The 20,432-nt window shown below is 28.0% G+C and overlaps 1 protein-coding gene across 1 annotated transcript; it reads left to right on the top strand.

Moving 5' to 3' along the window:
• The first annotated feature begins 6,188 nt into the window (after positions 1-6,188).
• Positions 6,189-6,990, top strand: LOC120770750. Its single transcript, XM_040098337.1, has 3 exons — positions 6,189-6,779; positions 6,831-6,909; positions 6,962-6,990. Exons 1-3 carry the CDS (start codon positions 6,225-6,227, stop codon positions 6,988-6,990), a joined length of 663 nt encoding a protein of 220 aa, XP_039954271.1. The 5' UTR covers positions 6,189-6,224.
• Positions 6,991-20,432: the final 13,442 nt, after the last annotated feature.

Here is a 20,432-nt window from a genome sequence, read left to right on the forward strand (position 1 = left end):
AACTGCGGTTTTAGTTAGTCAGCAATATATTTTTGCGGTCGCTATCAATCGCCAGTTGCCAAGCGGGGGATTTTTTCGCCATGCCTAAGGGCCTATTAACGATTTTGACACTATGACCTAAAAATTAAATGCAAAGCCCTCATAGCGATGCATCGCCGCCGAAATGCACAGTCATGCGCGTGTATTGAGCGCATGCGCACTCATTCATAAACACTTATCGATGTGTATGTGTATATATAAATCTTTTGTAGGCATGCATGTGTGCTTATATGCCTGTATGTGTGTTTGTATATGTAACTGTGTATCTCTGTATGCACATAATTAAGTATTATGCACGTGCGTTAGACCTGTTTTAATCTCGCGCTGATAATTAGGTCATTTGTATCGATTTGCGTCAGCGACTTTTTTGGCTGCCATTTAAATATGTCTGTTTGTGTGTGTGTACATATGTGGGCCTATATTAATTGCTTTCTTTACAAATTTTACAAATTTTTATTTGTTTATTTTTACCGCATCTAAGCCTGGTTTATTTTGTATTAAAAATTTTTTAAATTTTTTCGCGAAATTTTTTTAGTTAATGAACTCTCGCGACAGCGGTTGTTCACCGTTTGTCTGCTTACTTTGACTAGCAGCTGACACTTGCCATCGCTACTTGCTGCTAATATACGCGTTAATGAAAATTATTGTTTTTGTTGTTGTTTCGGCGTGTTGCTGTAATATTTTGTACGTGTTAACTGCCCACAAATGAAGCATGGTTGTTAAGCAAATGAGAAAAAAATATTACAGCTAACAAATTGTTGCGAAAGTTTGAGTGCAACTGCATGGCGGCGTTGATATTGAGTTCGTGCCTTAAGTCTTTTGTTTGCTTGCCTGCAAAAGGCATGCAGTACGTTGCATTTATTGCGTTTATGAAGTGTTTGAGTGGAGATAATCGATTTTTTTTCAATTTTATTAAGCTGGTGTGTTATTAAGTCGAAAACATTTTTTTGAAATATTTTAAAAAATATTTTTTTTTTAGAAATATTTGATTATTGCATAGTAAAATAATGATAAAAGAACAAAAGAGAAAAATAATTTTATTTTTAATTTTAAAAATCAAAGTTGGATAGTATATCTGCTACACATATTAAAAGAATAGTATCTAATAGTGAAGCTGCACTTTTTTCAACTTGAAATGGTATGGAAAGTTGTTTATCTTGATTTTTATCGCTTATTTAGTATGACAGCTTTATGCTAAACAATTTTGATTTTAACTATATATTCGGAGATTGCAGCGCTGTCTTGTAAAATAATCTGTGCCAAGTTTTGTAAAGATATTTTGTCAAATAAAAAAGTTTTTCATACAAGAATTAAATTTTGATCGATCAGTTTGTATGGCAGCTATAAGCTATAGTAGGCCGATCGAAACAATTTCTATGGAGATTATGTCGCTATTTTAAAGAATAATTTTTACCAAATTTCTTGAAGTTATCTTGAAAAATGAGAAAGTTTTCCATACAAGGACTTTATGAAGAAGGTTCAGTTTGTATGACAACTATATGCCATATTAGTTCGATATGAACTATTTGTTCACAGATTATGGCGTTGTATTGGAAAATAAGCCATGCCAAATTTCGTGAAGATATCTTGCAAAATGAAAAAGTTTTCTATATAAGGACTTGATTTCGATGGTTCAGTTTGTATGACAGCTATATGCTATATTGATCCAATATCGTCCATTCTCACATATGATGAGTTAGTGGAAGAGAAATGTTCTTGCACAAAATTTCAAATTAATATCTCAGAAACTAACTGAAAGAGACGAATATATATTATACCGACATACAACATATAAAATTGTGGAAGGAAAGTTCTTTATTAAAATAATATTAAATAAAAAATAATAATAAAAAAAAATAAAAAAAAAGTTTTCTTGCCCATAACTACTAAATAAAACAAATTAATAAGCGAATTTGAACCACCTCTCGACTTGTTCACAATTCTACTATAATTATAAGTATGTAGGCATTTTTTCAAACACTTCAAACCTATTTTCAATGCAATGAAAATATGTAATTAAAATAGCAATATTTATAGCATAAATGCGAATTTAGCCCTTTAGCAAAGCAGCTTATGAAAAACAACACCTCTTACAACAACTTTGCACAGCCTCTAAATATTTATGTACGCCCTATAAAATAGATATAAAAACCTTCACTTGCTACAACCTTGATCCTAAACGCTAATCGTGCGTTAAAGTTTTCATTAAGTACTTCAAAAGTAAATAAACACAAAAATGCGGACAAGCAAATATACGCACACAAACATACATACGCATGTGTGTATATGCTGCACTACTAACTAACGCACTTTCAGCGCTCATGAACCGATGAACCGTTGCGTAATTTCGGTTAACGAAATATTTTGTAAACAAAGCGACAAATTAACGATGCAAAAAAATGAACTAAAAGAAAAATAAATATGAAAATGTGATGCAATAGAGTTAAGGAGGATTAATGAGTGATTATTTCAATAAAAATAACAAAAAAAAGCTGTTAATGATATTTAAAATGCTTTAGTCTTTTTTTAAAATTAGGAAAAATTTTTCGCATTTTTCAAAATATTTTTTTTTTAAGTTAATAAAACTAAAACATTTTAACAGTTTTTTTTGATACATACACAATTTTTCCTGCAAGCTATTAATTTTTAAAAATATTTTTTTTAATCTAATGTTTTATATGTAGAATAAAAATAAAATTAGTAAAACTGAAGAATTGTAATAACTTTTTTTTTTGAAAATTAGGAAAAATGATACACATTTTTTCACATTTACAATTTTTTCAGCAAGCTACTAATTTTTCAAAACAACATTTTTTCAAAAATATAAATTTTTTATAATTAAAAAAATATTAATAGAAAATATTTTAAAAATCTAAATTTATTTTACAATAAAAAATGACTAGTAAAACTAAATAATTTTAATAATTTTTTTTTTAATTCGTAAAAATGTTACGAACTTTTTCAAAAATATTTTTTAAGAAAAAAGTTAATAAAACTAAAGCATTTTAATATTTTTTTTTGAAAATTAAGAAAAATTTTACGAATTTTTTCACATATACAATTTGTTTCAGCAAACTGATAATTTTTAAAATAATATTTTTTTCAAAAGTCGACATTATTTTACAATAAAAAAGGTTAGTAAAACTAAAGCATTTTAATACTTTTTTTTTAAATTAGGAAATATGCAACGAATGTTTTCTGTAATATTTGAATATTTTTTTTTTGAAAGTTAGAAAAATTATTCGAATTTTTTCTTATATAAATTAATTATTTTTAAATTTATTTTCCTTTTTCTTTTTTTTAATTTTTTTTATTTATAAATTTGTTTTTCAAAAAAAAAATTGTAAATAAAAAAAGATGATTAAAGCATTTAAAAAGAAAATATGCAACGAATTTTTTATGTACCATTTGAATATATATTTTTTTGGAAAATTAGGAAAAATTTTACGAATTTTTTCAAAAAATGATTTTTTTAGAAAAAAGTTAATCAAACTAAAGCTATTTAATTTTTTTTTGATAATTATGGAAAATGCTACAAATTTTTTCACGTATAAATTTTTTTTCAGCAAACTGCTAATTTTTGAAAATAATATTTTTTCTGAAAATCGAAATTTTTTTACAATAAAAAAGTTTGGTGAAACCAAAGCATTTTAATAATTTTTTTTAATTAGGAAATTATCTGTACCATTTGAATATTTAATTTTTGAAATTAGAAAAAAATTTTCGAATTTTTTCACATAAAAATTAATTTTTTTAGTTTTTTTTTTAATATATATTTTTTTTTTCCAAAAAAAAAGATTGGTAAGCATTTGAATATCTTTATTTTATTTTGGAAAAAAGAAAAGTGGTCATAAGTGAAAAAATCTCTCCAAAAATAAATATATTTTTGTATAATTAAATGCGCTTCATAAGAAGATTTATGTAAGTTAACCGATTGGAGCTCAGGGCTGGCCAAATTTTACTAAGCCCAGCTATTCAGTAATGGAGCACATGGGGAGATGGAGGCACTAACCAGTGCCCATTCTACTGATATCGGAACTTAGATATCCTTTCTTGTCAATTCATCAGTTTTAAAGGAGCCTACGCTTTCGCTGTGTTCTGGTACCCATACTAATCTTATAACAAAGTAACTCTATGCTATTGATAAAGAGGTTAGGCATTCTTTAACCAGCCCTCAACGCACGGTTAGTGAGCTCAAGGCTAGCATCGCCGACTTACTATCAGAGTGGATAATCACTACTTTAAAGGAAGCTGCACTCCAAAGCAGGAAATCTACTGATACTTTAATGTCGGTCATCTCGGCTTGAAATATACTGCAATTGTCAGGAATTCTGAAACTGAAGTTTATAGTGAGTTCCTGACAATATACGCCTCCATTAATTTGCGTGCGTAAGAGATGAAAAATTTAAAAAATGCAAATATAAAGTTTTGAACAAAGTCGTAGAACAAATTTATGAAAAAATTTGAGATTCTTATTTAAAAATTATAAAAATTCTTATTTAAAAAATATAAAAAATTAAAAATTTTACGCAAATTAAAAACAAAATCTTAACAAACTTAAATCACGTGATCTAAAACTATCAAAAATTATAAAGAAAGTTTGAAAAGCAGTCTTTTATAAAATCTAGATCGCCACTAACTTAAGATTAAAGATGAAATATTGTATTTCAATGGATTAAGATAATGAAAAAATGCAAATTTCTTATTTTTATCTTCTTTTTTAATAAAAATATGTTAAATATCAAAATTAAATCAAAAAAATGCTTTACACTATTCTAAAACCTATATTTATGCCTAAAAATATAAGCGAAAGTTTGAAAAGCAGTGCTTTATAAAATACTAAACACTCAAATAATATTCTTTGTTGACTCAAATAATATTCTTTGTTGACAGTTTGGCCGTTCGGAAGCAATAATCGAAGTGACAGTTGACAGTGGTCAACATAACTTTGAATGCCATATTGACGTAGAAAAAACTATTTCGACGAATGGGGTTTCGAGTGAAATGTAAATTAAAAAGTCTTACTTTTTTTTGCTCACAGTGTTATAGTACCTGCTGCTTAGAAGCTTGTGGAAATTTTTGGAAGTTGATGGAAGTCATGAATGTGGAAAAATATGGCTGTTAAAAAATGCTTAGGAATTACATATATATATTCAAATTTTTATATATATGTATATAATAAAAAATGAAATATTTTAAAAATATAAATATTACAACTTTCATTGTACATTTGAAATGCTGAAAAGAAAAAATAATCCCATAAAAAATATGTTTATATAATTGCACATTCAATATTCTCACAATGCGGTATTTAAAAAAAAAAAATAGTTTTTATTATTCGCACTTTGCTATAGTTCAGCTTTATAAAAGTAACCCAATGACCGCTTCCAAACACAACAAAAACCTTTGTCACTGAATCACTAGTTTCAAATGTGGGTCAGGCGTGCAGATTTTCAACAGATATGTATATATATATTTTTTTTATTTTTTACAGGAGTTTCAGTTCCATTCATTATTCCTAATATAAAAACAAAAACAACAACAAATGTTAACAGAAATTTGCTAACAACATAGCATATTGCTTAGTAAAGGTGTTTGCATATGTTAATATGTTGGAAATGAATGCAATAAACCGTTAATAGCGGCGCTTTAAGTGTCAACGTCAAGCATATTTATATCCTAAAACAACAACAATTATCCCTCTAGTGCATATGCCTGCCTACAGACGGGGTGTTTTCAAAATCAGATATAAAATATTTCTTTTAATATTAAAATTCGGATTTTTTTTCAAAAGAACGCTTAAAGTTCAACTTACGTAATGGTTTTTTCAGATTGGCAATACTACTTCTAGTTTTGACGTACTGTCAATTTGAAGTGACAGATTAGCACTTTCCCGCCAATTTAATTATTTTTGCAATCAACACAATTTTCTGAACAACAAGAAATATAAATTCTTGTGTCGTTTCAAGTTGAAAAAAATACTTACGGGTGTGGAATTTTGTGCTCTTTATGATAGTGTTCGATTTATAATAAAAAAACTAATAGCAGGTGAGTAAATTCGAAAATATTGAACTCCGCCTTGAGGCGGACTCATGCATTGCGCTGCCTACCTTTTTCCAGTAAAATGAAATATTTGTGATACAATTGAAAATTTTTCTTATTTTATTATTGAATAATAATCAGATATGTCGCGTTATTCTAAGACCCATATGACGGATGAAGAAATTCGACAATATTTCGAAGAGTCGCAATTGGTAACTGATACTTCCGACAATGAATGCGATTTTGATAGTGACGATTCTGATATGGATCCAACCTACTCACTACCGGAAAATGATACGATCATTGATGCAATGCTAAACTCCTCAGAAATGATGCGAAACGCAATCGAATGCAGTTTGAATGTGACAGACTTTGAAGAAAATGCTGAAATAATTGAGCTGCCACCGATTCCTCCATTGCCTGTTTGTGACGTTACTTCTAGTGTATTCTTACCGTCGACAGTGACACGTTCTGTGCACAAAGCATTAGAATCGCAAGAAAAAATCGGAGTCCTACCAGCTGCAAGTGATTTGAGAAACGATATGAGTGCGATAAGATCGATTCTTTGGAAGAAGAAAAAACTTCAGCTGAGTGTTGCAGATTTGGCTTTTCAAGGCCAGGACATGCCGGATTTTTTAAAATGTTTAAAAACACCTTACGACTGCTTTGCATATTTTGTGACCGAAGACTTTCTGAAGGTAATTTCTAATATATAACAGTTTATTAAATTTTTAATAAAAATTTTGCAGGCAATAGCCTTACAGATGAACTTGTATGCCAAGCAAAAAGATATATCTTCAAAGTTTTGTATCGATCACCAAGAGCTGCGTAAGTTTTTGGGAATATTGTTGTTTACGTCTGTTTATCGCTTTCCTAACAGTCGCTCATATTGGGGACAATACGGATTAGATCCGATACGTTTATCCATGACATGCAATCGATTTGAAGAAATTAGAAACCACTTGCATTTCAATAATGATGCGTCTCGTATAGAGAAAGGTCAACCTGGTTATGACCTCTTGTATAAAATAAGGCCGCTAGTAAAACATTTCAACCAACGTTTTTCTTCAGTTCCAATGCGGCAGAGACTTTGCGTTGATGAGCAAATGTGTGCCACGAAAATGAGTGGAAACCCAGTGAGGCAATATATGCCAGCAAAACCTCACAAATGGGGAGCGAAACTATTCGTGATTTGCGATTCCTTTGGATATTCGTATTCCTTTGAAGTTTATTGTGGCGCCGGCGATAACAAAATTTTGCCAAATTGTCCAGATCTTGGTGCTGCATCCAATGTTGTAGTTAGGTTGTCACAAGTCATACCAAACAATGCCAATCATATTATTTACTTTGACAACTTTTATACCTCATTGGGATTGCTATTATATATATGAGAAGTCGCGGAATTCACAGTTTAGGTACAGTGCGAGGAAATCGAGTACCAAATATAAAACTTTCCACAGACGCAGAGCTGCAATCAAAAAAAGTAGCACGTGGGTATAATGAAGAATACGTGGGAAGTGTTTTTGGAGTAGACATAAGCAGCGTTTTGTGGTACGACACAAGAGCAGTTCGTCTGTTATCCACCTACGTAGGAACAGATGCAATTGTACATAATGAAAGTTCATATTCCTTAAAGGCAAATCGTTGGGATCGAAAATTGAAACAAAATGTTGAGGTGGATTGTCCAGCTATTGTGAAAGAATACAACCAGCATATGGGTGGTGTGGATTTGGTTGACGGATTGATTGGTCGATACCACATAAAAATGAAAACCAGAAAATGGACAAATAAATTATTTTACCACATGCTGGACGTGAGTATGGTGAATGCATATTGTCTTTATAACCGACTAAATAAGGACGTCCTAAAGTGTAAACTTCCTGACTTCAGATCAGAAGTGGCAGAAACACTTTGTTTGATTGGTTCGACAAAACCTGTAAAACGTGGTCGTCCATCGTCTTTAACACCTCCACCAAAAGCTAAAAAGACGTATCACCTATCAGAAAATATAAGATACGATCAAATAGGACACTGGTGTAAGTTTTTGGACCGCTCAGGCAAAAAAATGTTACAAATTTCGTGGATGCAAATCAGAAACTCAGGCATTTTGCATTAAATGTAAAATTAATTTATGCAATTCAACGGCAAAAGATTGTTTTTTCAAATATCACAATAAAGAAGAAATGAAAACATAAATTTATATGAACAATAAGGGTTAATGCATAGGTCCGCCTTGAGGCGGGATTTTTATTTTACCTGTAAAAGGTACACAAATTGACAAATCGAAAAACTAACATCAGATTCGTCTTCACAGACCTGAATATAGTCTAATATAAAAATCACAGTCGAAACAAAAATTCATGCATTAGAGGGTTATAACAGAAACGCTACATTAATGCTACACAGTGATGTTAACAAAAAAGAAAATAACAGAAATGACAATAAAATCATAAGAAGCTGACGTTTAGACATATATATATATATATATATATGTACAAACATATATACTTATATGAACATATAAACATATATACACTTGTATGAATAATTATATGCACATTTCTTAAACTTTGACCCAATTTCAGCCATCGAACGCTGGTGTCTAATGCGTTTAACGCAACATTTAACACGCTGATTGGTTTTAGATATCAAACTTACTGTTGCCTTATTGTTGTTGTTGACTTTCATATGCATATAAAGTGTTTGCGGTAACAAGAAACTTATATGGCGAGTGGTCAAGCAGGTAACACAAAGCGGCCAAGCGGCTGTTAGTTGGCTAGGCGGACATAAGGCTGGTTGGCTGGCCAAGTTTGTAGGCAAATGCCCGAGGTGCTGAGCAAACATAAACACCCATACACACGCATGAGCATACATAGAATTACCTGCGTTGATATGTTGCGTGTAGCGTAAGTAGAAAGTGGATAACTGTGTCAGTTTGAAAAATAGCAGAAAAGGCCAAGTAATCAAAGACAAGGAAAATCTTCAAATAAAACTGCTGCTGCTACACAGAAGCGAACGTCGGAGACCCTATAAAGTGTGGGTATATATAATTGATTGGTTTCAGAGATATCGACTTGAAATTTTGTAAACGTCCTTTCCTCTACAATAAGCTACTTATTTTTCAAAATCGTTGATATCGAAGCATTAAAAGAGTTAGCTGCCATACAAACTGATCGGTAAAAATCACACTCTTGTATGGAAAACTTTTTTATTTTACAAGATATCTGCAAGAAATTTAGCACGGATTATTTTCCAAGACAATGCTATAATCTGCAGAGAAATTGTTCAAATCGGTCGACTATAGCATATAGCTGTCATGCAAACTGACCGTTGAAAATAAGGTGCTTATATGAAAAACTTCTTTATTTGATGAGATATAGTCGCGAAATTTGGCATAGAATATTTTTCAAGCCAACGCTACATTCTCCGAAAATATTGTTCAGCTCAGACCACTATAGCATATAGCTGCTATACAAACTGACCAACCACAATCAAGTTCTAGTGAATTTTTTAAATTAAATATTTGTTTTTATTAACAGTTAATTGACAACTAATATAATTTGCATTAAAATTATTTTGCGTTTGGCTGCTGATGGTCAATCACTGCAAACGCCGGCTAATATATTGTTTGGTAGTCTGACGCATGCGCGACGCACAGCCATCTGAACACATGTGTCTATAGGTATATGCAAATACATGCTTAGCATGCCAAATAAGCGTGTGTTTATGTGCGTTTCGCTCATTTTTAAAAAATAGTCAACTATTTACAGGCATGCATTGTACATAAGTGCACCTTAACTGCCAATATAGCGTGCGCTTATCCGTCATACTTCCAACATTTTCAATTTCTATTTTATATTTGAATTGAATTTTTTGCTCGCCGCACAAGTAGCCTCGAAATTGGCTTTGCTATTGTTTTAGTAATACATTTATTTCTATGATATCTTTGAATTTTTATTTTATTATTGGCAATGCGTGCGGCTATCTGTTGCTAATGGTGTAAATTAATATGCAACATGGTGTAAAATGACGAAATATTTTCGGAAAATAATTCAAGTGAAAAAAAATTGTCAAGAAAAAATTGTAGTTGACATCAATGTTATTGCTATCGGCGGCGTGAGTCAGGCACAAAGCTAACTTTATAACAGTCAAGGTCTTCTCTCGTTGCAAAAGCGCGAAATGAGAGTAGGGATGAGAACTGTTATAAAGAAATTATAATTTGTAAATATTGCTATGTCTATGTCTATGTTTATGTCTATGTTTATGTCTATGTCTATGTCTATGTCTATGTCTAAGTCTATGTCTTTGTCTATGTCTATGTCTATGTCTATGTCTATGTCTATGTCTATGTCTATGTCTATGTCTATGTCTATGTCTATGTCTATGTCTATGTCTATGTCTATGTCTATGTCTATGTCTATGTCTATGTCTATGTCTATGTCTATGTCTATGTCTATGTCTATGTCTATGTCTATGTCTATGTCTATGTCTATGTCTATGTCTATGTCTATGTCTATGTCTATGTCTATGTCTATGTCTATGTCTATGTCTATGTCTATGTCTATGTCTATGTCTATGTCTATGTCTATGTCTATGTCTATGTCTATGTCTATATCTATGTCTATATCTATGTCTATGGCTATGTCTCTGTCTATGTCTCTATCTATGTCTATGTCTATGTCTATGTCTATGTCTATGTCTATGTCTATGTCTATGTCTATGTCTATGTTTATGTTTATGTCTATGTCTATGTCTATGTCTATGTCTATGTCTATGTCTATGTCTATGTCTATGTCTATGTCTGTGTCTATGTCTATGTCTATGTCTATGTCTATGTCTATATCTATGTCTATGTCTATATCAATGTCTATATCAATGTCTATGTCTGTGTCTATGTCTATGTCTATGTCTATGTCTATGTCTATGTCTATGTTTATGTCTATATCTATGTCTATGTCTATATCAATGTCTATGTCTATGTCCACGTCTATCACTATGACTACGTCTATGTCTATGTCTATGTTTATGTCTGTGTCTATGTCTATGGCTAAGGCTATGTCTATGTCTAGAATTCGTTTATAAATTTTTGACCTAATTTTTTTTATCTTTTCACTTTTACTATATACTTTATTTCCACCCACACGTGCTTGCATACATATTTATCAAATTATATTATTTCTATACATAGTTCCAAATTTATGTCACTTGGCTATATTGTTTTTTGCGGTTTTTGTACCAACTATTGTTCACTGTCGCTTGTAAAGCCAAAAAAATCGTCAATGACTTTTGATCGATAACGATTTGCGCATTTTATATTTTACAGTTTTTACTGTTATTGATTTGTTATACTATTCATTTGGTTTACTGTTTTGCATTTATTTTTTTTTTACTTCGCTTGAGGGTTGAATTGCGTAAAAAACCCGCGAATAACATTGTAACCAATTCGGAGTTCGTTTGAAATCGAAATGAGGACTAGAATTTCAATTTTAAAGTTGACGGAATATAAACCAATTCCGTGACCCGACAGACTTAATACTAAATACATATATTTTTGCAAACAATATTAACATTTTGATGGAATTAGTAGGTGCACTGCTCGCTTAGTTTCAAGAAAGAAATTTTATAAGGTTGAAAATTTATAGTTAAATTTTTAAGATGGTTGCCACCTGTTTCAAATTAGTTCGTTAATTTATAAGGGACTACGGGTGACAAACTAACGATATCGAATAAAATGTAGGCAGAAAATATTTTTCATTGGTGCTGCCACCTGTTTCAAATTTTTAATTCATTAATTTGTAAGAGAATACGGGTGTCAAATTAACGATATAGAATAAATTTTAAGTTAAACATATTTTTCGTTGGTGCTGCCACCTGTTTAGAAAACTAATTCAAAATAATTGTTTATATGGCAACATCTTAAACGTTGAACTTTGCTAATTGTTCAAAAAAAAATAATTATAGCCGTTTTATATAATTTCTGTATTAGCAAATTTTGAGAAAATGTTGCGAACTTTTAAAAAAAAATTAAATAGATATAAAAATAAAAATTAAAAATATATGTTGCTAGAAATTGGATCAAAATCTATGGATCAGAAATAATTTCTGTTTTAGCCTTTAAAAAAAACATAAAATAAATTTAATATTAATATTGAGAAATTTATGTTGCCTAGAAATTGGTTATATACTGAGGCACTAAAACTAAATAATAATCCCATTTTTTCTAAAAAAATTATAGTTAATAATATTTTTGAGGTGGGTCACACCTGTTTCAAAAACCAATTCAAAACAATAATATGGCAACATCTTTAATGTCGTATTTTGTTAAATTCTTCAAATAAAAATAATGGTGACCGTTCTATGGTCTAAAAATTTGTGTTTTAGAAATTTTTTTGAGAAATATTGCCACCTTTTTGAAAAAAATATAAATGAATTAAATATTAATACACAATAAAAGTACAAGAACAAACTGTTTTATCATATAGTCAATGAAGTTTACAAAGAAAGATGCCACCTGTTTAAAAAACTAATTCACAAGAATTGTTGATATGGCCACATGTTAAATGTTGAAGTTTGCTAAATTCTTCAAATAAAGATAATGAAGGCTGTGCTATGCTCCAAAAATACTGTTTGCTTTAGAAAAAATTTGAGAAGTATTGCCACCTTTTTGAAAAAAATTAATTAATTAAATATTAATATTCAATAAAAGTATAACATAAAGCTTAAATTGCTTTAATATATGCATAGTCAATGAACTCTACAAGATATAAATATTTGACTCTCCCCTTCAAAGAAAGCTTTCATCATTATCATATCTAGACTTTCCTCAACGACAAATATGTCGCAACCAAAAGACTGCTAAACGATAAATCAGCAGATTAATATATTCAAACAATATTATGCAAATTAACACAAAATAATGAATAAAGATATGGAAAATGAGAATAATTGAAAGAAAGATAAAGAGAATGCGATTAATTTTAGAAGAAGAAAGAAAGCTAAATTTGAGTAAAAAAAGGTATTTAAGTTAGATATAAGATGAGAAAATTTTGATTTTTTCACCAAAAGCGATTATTTGGTTTTAATATAATATATTTTGTTATATACATACATATAGGTATATAAAGCTCAAAATCTTAAATGAGTTAAAATTTCTAATAAATTATATTTTGTACTTTCACTTGGTTTCCAGTGAAAATTTGAAGGTTTGAAGTTATTAGGACTAGCTAACAGTTTATTGACCTATCATTAGATAGTTGAAGCTCGAAAGCGCTCAAGGTATTACGTAAAAGTCACAAATTAGCCAGATATTATTTTATATAGAGGCAAATATATTATGAAAAATAAAAAAGCATAAATTTTTATAAAGAAAATCTGAAAAATTGCATATTAATTTTCAACCAAACTTGTTTTTGAGTAAAAAAATTTAAAAAATATTAAAATTAGCAAATAATTATAGCTTAAGTTAGCTAAAATAAAAAAAATCGTTATACATAATAAATCTATACATTTTTATTGACATATACATTTTTAATATGTATATATATAGTATATTCACAAGCATTTGCTATTACTAGCTACTACATTACTAGCTGTTGCAAAACATATTAGTCTGAAGTTGTGCACTCATTATGGTAACAACAACTAGTACAGCACCACGCACGATTATAAACAGCAAGCAACTACAACAACATCATAAACAACAATGTCATGGCCCAATGCGAGGCACAAAGGCCATTCGTGCGACAAACAAGCCAACTAAAGCAACCGCGCAGCAACCAAAATGAAATATGAAATAGATAACGAAAGACTTAAGCGACGAACTTCATTTCAGTTTTTGGCAAATGTAGTGCAAATTTAGCGGATGCATTAATAAAATATTTAATTAAAGTGAGCAAAAGGAAAAAAGAACATTAAAAATGTGTGGCAGTCAATAAAAATTGTTTGGGTTTTATTTATAATTTATTGTTATGTCTTTTTTGGCAACCGGTAGTTTTTATGTTATGTTATATGTACAAATGTATGTATATACCATATTTACAATATTATTAACTTCGGTTTCACTTTGTTTTTAGTTTTTTCTGCCGTCTCTTTTATATATATATTTATAGAAAAATTATATAACACTTTTATTTTGACTTAAAATTTTTTCTTCTTCGCATCGACCTATTAACCTAGCTTACTTTAGATTTTAGTTTCTGAAGTAGTAGCTGAAATATTTTGTAGACACTATCTTTCAAAAGTAATTTTATCATTTTTTATTATTTTTTATTTTCTATAAACTTTTATTAAATAAAATTTGGAGTCATCAAACGAGGAATGTGTTTTTCAGCTATATAAGTTATTATTTTATTAAGTAAAAATGTTTTTTTTGATTAATAAAATGTGTTAAAAAAAAATATTAATGAAAATTGCAAATATTTCAACTTTTATAAATCTATTCTCTATAAAAGAAAATTCAAAATCAAAAGATTTATTACAAACATAAAAATGTGAATTATTTTGCAAAACTTTTCATCAAAAATATTTAAGAAAAAAGTTAAAAAAATTAGAAAAAAATTTTATTTTGATAAAAAGTAAACGCATTTTTATTAAACAAAATTTAAGTTAAAAAAGTTAACTTTTTTATTAAAGAATTTTTAAGATAAGAAATGTATTACTAATATAATAGTGCAAAGTATTATTTTTTAAATAAAAAAATTTTCTAAATAATTTTTTTTTAATATTTGCAAAAAAATATAATTGTTTTCATAAAACAATTTATTATCAGAAAACTATTTCAATTATAAACTTATCAGCTTTTTTATTTAAAAAAATTTTGTACAAAGATTAATTAAAATAACTATAAAAAGCATTATTTTTACTCAAAATTGTATTGGAAACATAACAATATGAATGATAAATCTTGAAAAAATTTTGACTAAAATGAAAAATTTAAAAAAATTGAATTTTTAAGAAAGATTTTACAAAAAAATTATTAATTAGTAAAAATGAATTCGAAAAAAAAACAATTTGAATTATAAATTTATCAGAATTTGTATTAAAAAAATCAAAATGAAATAATAACAAAAAAATATTTATATTAAAAATTTGTTAGAAAATAAAAGCAATATATATATATGTAGCTATAAAAAATTTAAAGAAAAAAATTATTAAAAATAGTAAAAAAAATGTAATTTTGATTAAAAAATTTATTGGAAAAAATAAGCAATAGAATTAAAAATTCTGCAGCATTTTTCATCAAGCAAATTTAAGGAAAAAAATTAAATAAAATAATTTAAAAAAAATTCACAAGAAATTTCTATAAAAAAGAATTTGAATAAAATATAAAATAAATATTTTTTTTTTTAATTTTAAATCTTGCAATGTTTTATATCAAAGAGAAAATTCTTTAAAAACATAAACAAAAATAGTAAAAAAAATAATTTTGATTAAACAGGGTATTAATAATAAAAGCTATATTAATTAAAAATCCTACTGAATTTTTCCTCAAACAATAAATAAAAAACTAAAATAAAATAATAAAAAAAAATAAAAAAAAATATAAATAATACAGAAAAAAAAAATTTAAATAGTTTATTAAAAACAAAAAATAATGTAAGTGAAAGATCTTTGTAGCATTTTTCATCAAATAAATATTAATATAAAAAAGTTAAAACTAAATAGTTTAAAAAAATAAAACAAAAAAATTATAAAAATAAAAATTAATATAAAAACATTAAGTAAAACTAATTTGAAAGCATATTTTAGTAAAAAAAAAACTTAATTTTATAAACAAAATTTAAATAAAATAGCAAAAAGAAATTAATTTTATTATAATAATAATATTGTAACGTTTTTTATCAAAAAATTTCATTATATTTAACATAAACATTTCTATTCTTGATTTTGATTACATAATGTAAAATAAACAATTTTTTTTAATTTTGCAAAATTTTTCATCAAAAAAATTTAATTTAAAAAAGTATAATTAAATTGTTAAAAAAAAATTATTAAAAAAAATTTAAAAAATATTTATAAAAAAAAAATTAAAATAAATTTATAAAAAAAATTTATATAAAAACATTAAAATAAAATAACTAACTGAAAACGTTTACATTTTGTACACATTGTTGTGTGAATTAAGTATCTTAAAAAATTGTTTATCAAAAAAAAAAAAAAAATTATTAAAAAATAAATAATAATAGTTAAAAAAAGGTTAGTTTGTTTAAAAAATTTATTAAAAACATTCAGTTTAGAATATTGGTTTGAAATAATTAAAACTTCAATATTAATTTTTTTTTACTTTCGTAAATGTATGCATAAAAACTTATTTATACTTTAGTAAAAATGTATTTAATTATTTATAGTATATTTTTTAAAAGCGTTATCCTCACTTTTGCAATTACATAATTTTACAATTTTCAAAAATTCTTAAAAATTCAAATTTGTCAAAAATTAAATTAGCACTTCAATTATATATAATTTATAATAATTAATTAATAACGTGTTAACCAACAAATTACGCCGGCGCTTTCGCTTTTTCGCCGCATCGCAACAAATTAGCCAACTGTATGTTAGACCACAAGCCAGCGCACCGGCCGCTGGATTAAGTTATTTCGAGAATTTTTATCGCATTTAGTTGCTTATGTCCGCAAATGCATATATTTGACCTACTTTTCGGTTTGTAGCTGTTTTGGCAGCTATTTTTCAAATGCAAATTAAGCAACGCAAATAAATGCCAACAAATAAAAAGTGGCGAAGAAGCGAACAAAGCGTTTGCAAACTGTTAGACTGAGATTGACTGCATTTAATGGCGTTGTTCGAATTTTTATTTCACTTAATTTGGCATATTGGCATGCGCGCCGGTGAAGATGACGCGCTGCGCTTTGATTTCATCCTTTTTCGCGCTTACCTTGCACGCAGCTAGTCTTATTTGATGACAGCTGGCGCAAAGCTGCTGCAAAACAAATATCGAATATAATATATGTATATGTATGCATGGATGTGTGTTTATTTGCAATTTTGATTTCTACAATTTGTAATGCAATTTGTTGGCAGGTTTTTGAATGTTGCACGCTTGAGCTTTCTTGAAATGGTATTTTAATGATGTGCATACATGCATACTCTGCATTCACACATGTACACCCATGGCACGTATGTGCGTGCTTACAGTAGAAACGAAGCATTTGCTCATCGCTTACCACCAGCCGAGCCAATGCAGCGAGTTCAGGGCCGTGATGCGTTGCGCGGTTGACACAAACGTCAAGGTGAGCGATTGCATACTCCGCTTTAATTGCTGTTGATTAATTTCGCGTTTAAATTATATTTTCAGGTTTGATGAATTAACTAAAATTTCATTATAAATATATCAGTTATAGCTCTCTGCATATGATTGCCTATAAGGCTTGGAAAAAGAAACCGTTAAGAAATACCGTTACTAAGTTTCAAGTTGTATGATAACGTGTTTTATAACATATTGATACTTTTGTGTATACATTTTTGTGCAATGAATTAAAAAATATTTAGGTATGTGTTTAAATACTGTTCGAAATTGCCATATTGTCATTTTATAAAAAATTTTTTTTAGAAATTTTTTTTCATAAATACATATTTGTTTTAAATACTTTTTTAAATTTTTTTATATTTTTTTTTTAATATTTTTTTTAGAAAATTTGTTAAAAATTTTTTTTAGGAATTTAAAAAAAAATATATATGTAAAGTCGAACTTCCATAACTCGAACTTCTTTAACTCGAATTTTCTCTAACTCGAACTAAATGGGTTGGCAGTAGCATTAAGAGAGTAATTAACATATAAATTTCCTTCCGTAACTCGAACTTCCATAACTCGAAGTTCTCCATAACTCGAACGAAAATACATAATTATGACTTCTATAACTCGAAGTAATGTGCTTTTCTCTCATTCTACAACTCGCAGTATCCTGGCCTATAACTCCAAGGCCTGGATGACATACCTCTGAGTTTTTAAGTACTACTGATGAATATCGAAATGTAATTGAAGCTGATTACGAAGCATGGTTAAAAGCAAACAAAATAACTTGCAGGATTATATTGCATTAGATAATGACCTTTGCACAACTGGCTTTCCTACAGATGCTGATATTGTTGAGAATTACTGCCCTGAATTAGATGATCCAATATTAAGCGGAACGGAGAGTGACGGCGAGGGATCGGTAGAAGAAACTATTCACCAGCCTCCAAATGCTTTCCGAACATTGAGTTTATATTTGCAAACAAATGACACTACAACTGATGAGCACTATACGGCTTTAAACAAATTAGAGTCATTTTTTACTGAAAATACAAAAAAAAAAGAAAATTTTCAGTCACTAATTTCTGAATACTTCACTTCACTGTAACTTATTACAGTTTTCTGTAATGTGTGTTTTAAACAACAAATACATATTCATCATTTAATATACTCTAAAGTAGCAATTGAGTTTCTTTTAAAAAAAATTTTTTTTCTATAACTCGAAGTCTCCCTAAGTCGAAGTTTTTTTTTGGGATAATAGTGATTCGAGTTATGGAAGTTCGACTGTATATACTTTTATCTTATTTGGTAGGTAAAAAAATTTTAAATTAAAAAAATTTAATTAATAATTAAAAATAAAAATTCTTATTTTTTGAAGATTCTTTATATTACGTTACACAAACTGCTTTTAAGCAAAAAATATTTAAAACAAGTGGCAACCCCATACATGAAACTTTTCGTAGACAAGCTTTTATAATTTTTTTAAATGTAATAGAATCATACAGTAGAGGCCCGCTAATCCGGATCAATTAAAACCGGCCCCTATCCGGAATATAAGGGAATCCGGATTACCAAAGACATATCAGAACTATGTACTCGTATTAAGAAAAAATATTTATAAATTTCTGCTTGTTTATTATAACAAATAATACACATATTCCAAAAAAAAAACTTAAAACAATAAAGCATAATAGCGAATGTAGTGAATAATAAATATGTGATCCGGATTAGAGAATACGGATAGAGAATGTCGGTCCGGATTACAAGGGTCATAATAGAAATTTTGAATTTTTTAACCCTGTCCGGATTACAGTGGAATCCGGATTAGGCCGTGTTCGGATTAGCGGGCCTCTACTGTATCTCTTTATTTTTATATTTTTTTATTATAAAATTTAAAGTTAGTGGCAACCCCTATCAATACATTTTTTTGCTTATTTTAAGAAAGCTTAAAGCTCTTTATTATTCGATACTCATACTGTATTTAAAATTAATTGAAACAAAATATTTAAAACATATGGCAACCCCGCAAAAGCAAATTTTTGTTTACAAGCTTTTTTCGAAATATTCCTGTATATCTATACTATACTATACATATTTTTTAAATAAAAGCTTATCAATCAAATTATTATTTTTTCCATTATGTGGCAACTTTTAAATTTACAAATAAAATTATATATTATATGTAATCATATCGATTATATTTATTTAAAACTTTTTTCTAGTTAAACGAAAAAACTTTATGTCAACATATTTGATTTTTTATTTATTTAAAACAATTTTGGAAAATGTTTGTGTGTTAAATTTAAAATTAGTGGCAACTCTTGCTAAGTAATTTTATTTGCCCAGGTTACTTCAAAGTCTTTATAGCGCTACTCACACGGTAATTTTAAATTTTATGAAATAAAATATTTAAAATAAGTGGCAACTACACACAACAAAATTTTTCGTTGATAAACTTTCATAAATTTTTCTGTGAAATATAATTTTTTATGCTTATTCTTATTAATTTTCTTATTATTTCAAATATATGGCAACCTCCTTCTAGATTGAAACAAAGTTGTGAATTTATATCTGATTTTTTTATTTGGCCAGGTTTCTTCAAATTCTTTATTGCGTTACTCATACATTAATTTTGATTTTATGAAATAAAATATTTAAAAAAGTGGCAACCACACACATCAAAAACTTTCGTTGATAAGCTTGCATTAATTTTTGCTTGAAATATACAATTCATGTAATTTCTCATTCTTATTCCAATTAAAACTTATTTTTATTTTAAATATGTGGCAACTCTCTTCTAGATGAAAACATTTTCGGAAATTTAAAAATTTTTAAAGCGATACTATGCCGTAATTTTGAAATTTTTAAACTAAAATATTTTAAATAAGTGGCAACCCCTAACAAAAAAGATTTTTGTTAGCAAGCTTTTTTTTAATATTTGGATTGCTTTTGAATTTAACTATTTTTCTAAACATATGACCACTCTCCTCCATCCGAATATGAAAAAAAAATTCTTGAAAAAGATTTGAAATTTGAAATTTTACTAGAGTAAAGTCTTATCTTCCCTTTAGAAATTCAAGGAATTTCAATAAATAAACAAATA

The sequence above is a fragment of the Bactrocera tryoni genome, chromosome 3 (genome assembly GCF_016617805.1).
Source record: "Bactrocera tryoni isolate S06 chromosome 3, CSIRO_BtryS06_freeze2, whole genome shotgun sequence".
Taxonomy (NCBI): Eukaryota; Metazoa; Arthropoda; class Insecta; order Diptera; family Tephritidae; genus Bactrocera; species Bactrocera tryoni.

What these genes read in the sequence shown, in the direction of transcription:
- LOC120770750 (XM_040098337.1), top strand. Translation starts at nt 6,225, where the DNA reads ATGTCGCGTTATTCTAAGACCCATATGACGGATGAAGAAATTCGACAA. An exon ending in TGACCGAAGACTTTCTGAAG is followed by an intron (nt 6,780 to 6,830) that starts GTAATTTCTAAT and finishes AAAATTTTGCAG; the next exon opens with GCAATAGCCTTACAGATGAA. An exon ending in TATCGATCACCAAGAGCTGC is followed by an intron (nt 6,910 to 6,961) that starts GTAAGTTTTTGG and finishes CTTTCCTAACAG; the next exon opens with TCGCTCATATTGGGGACAAT.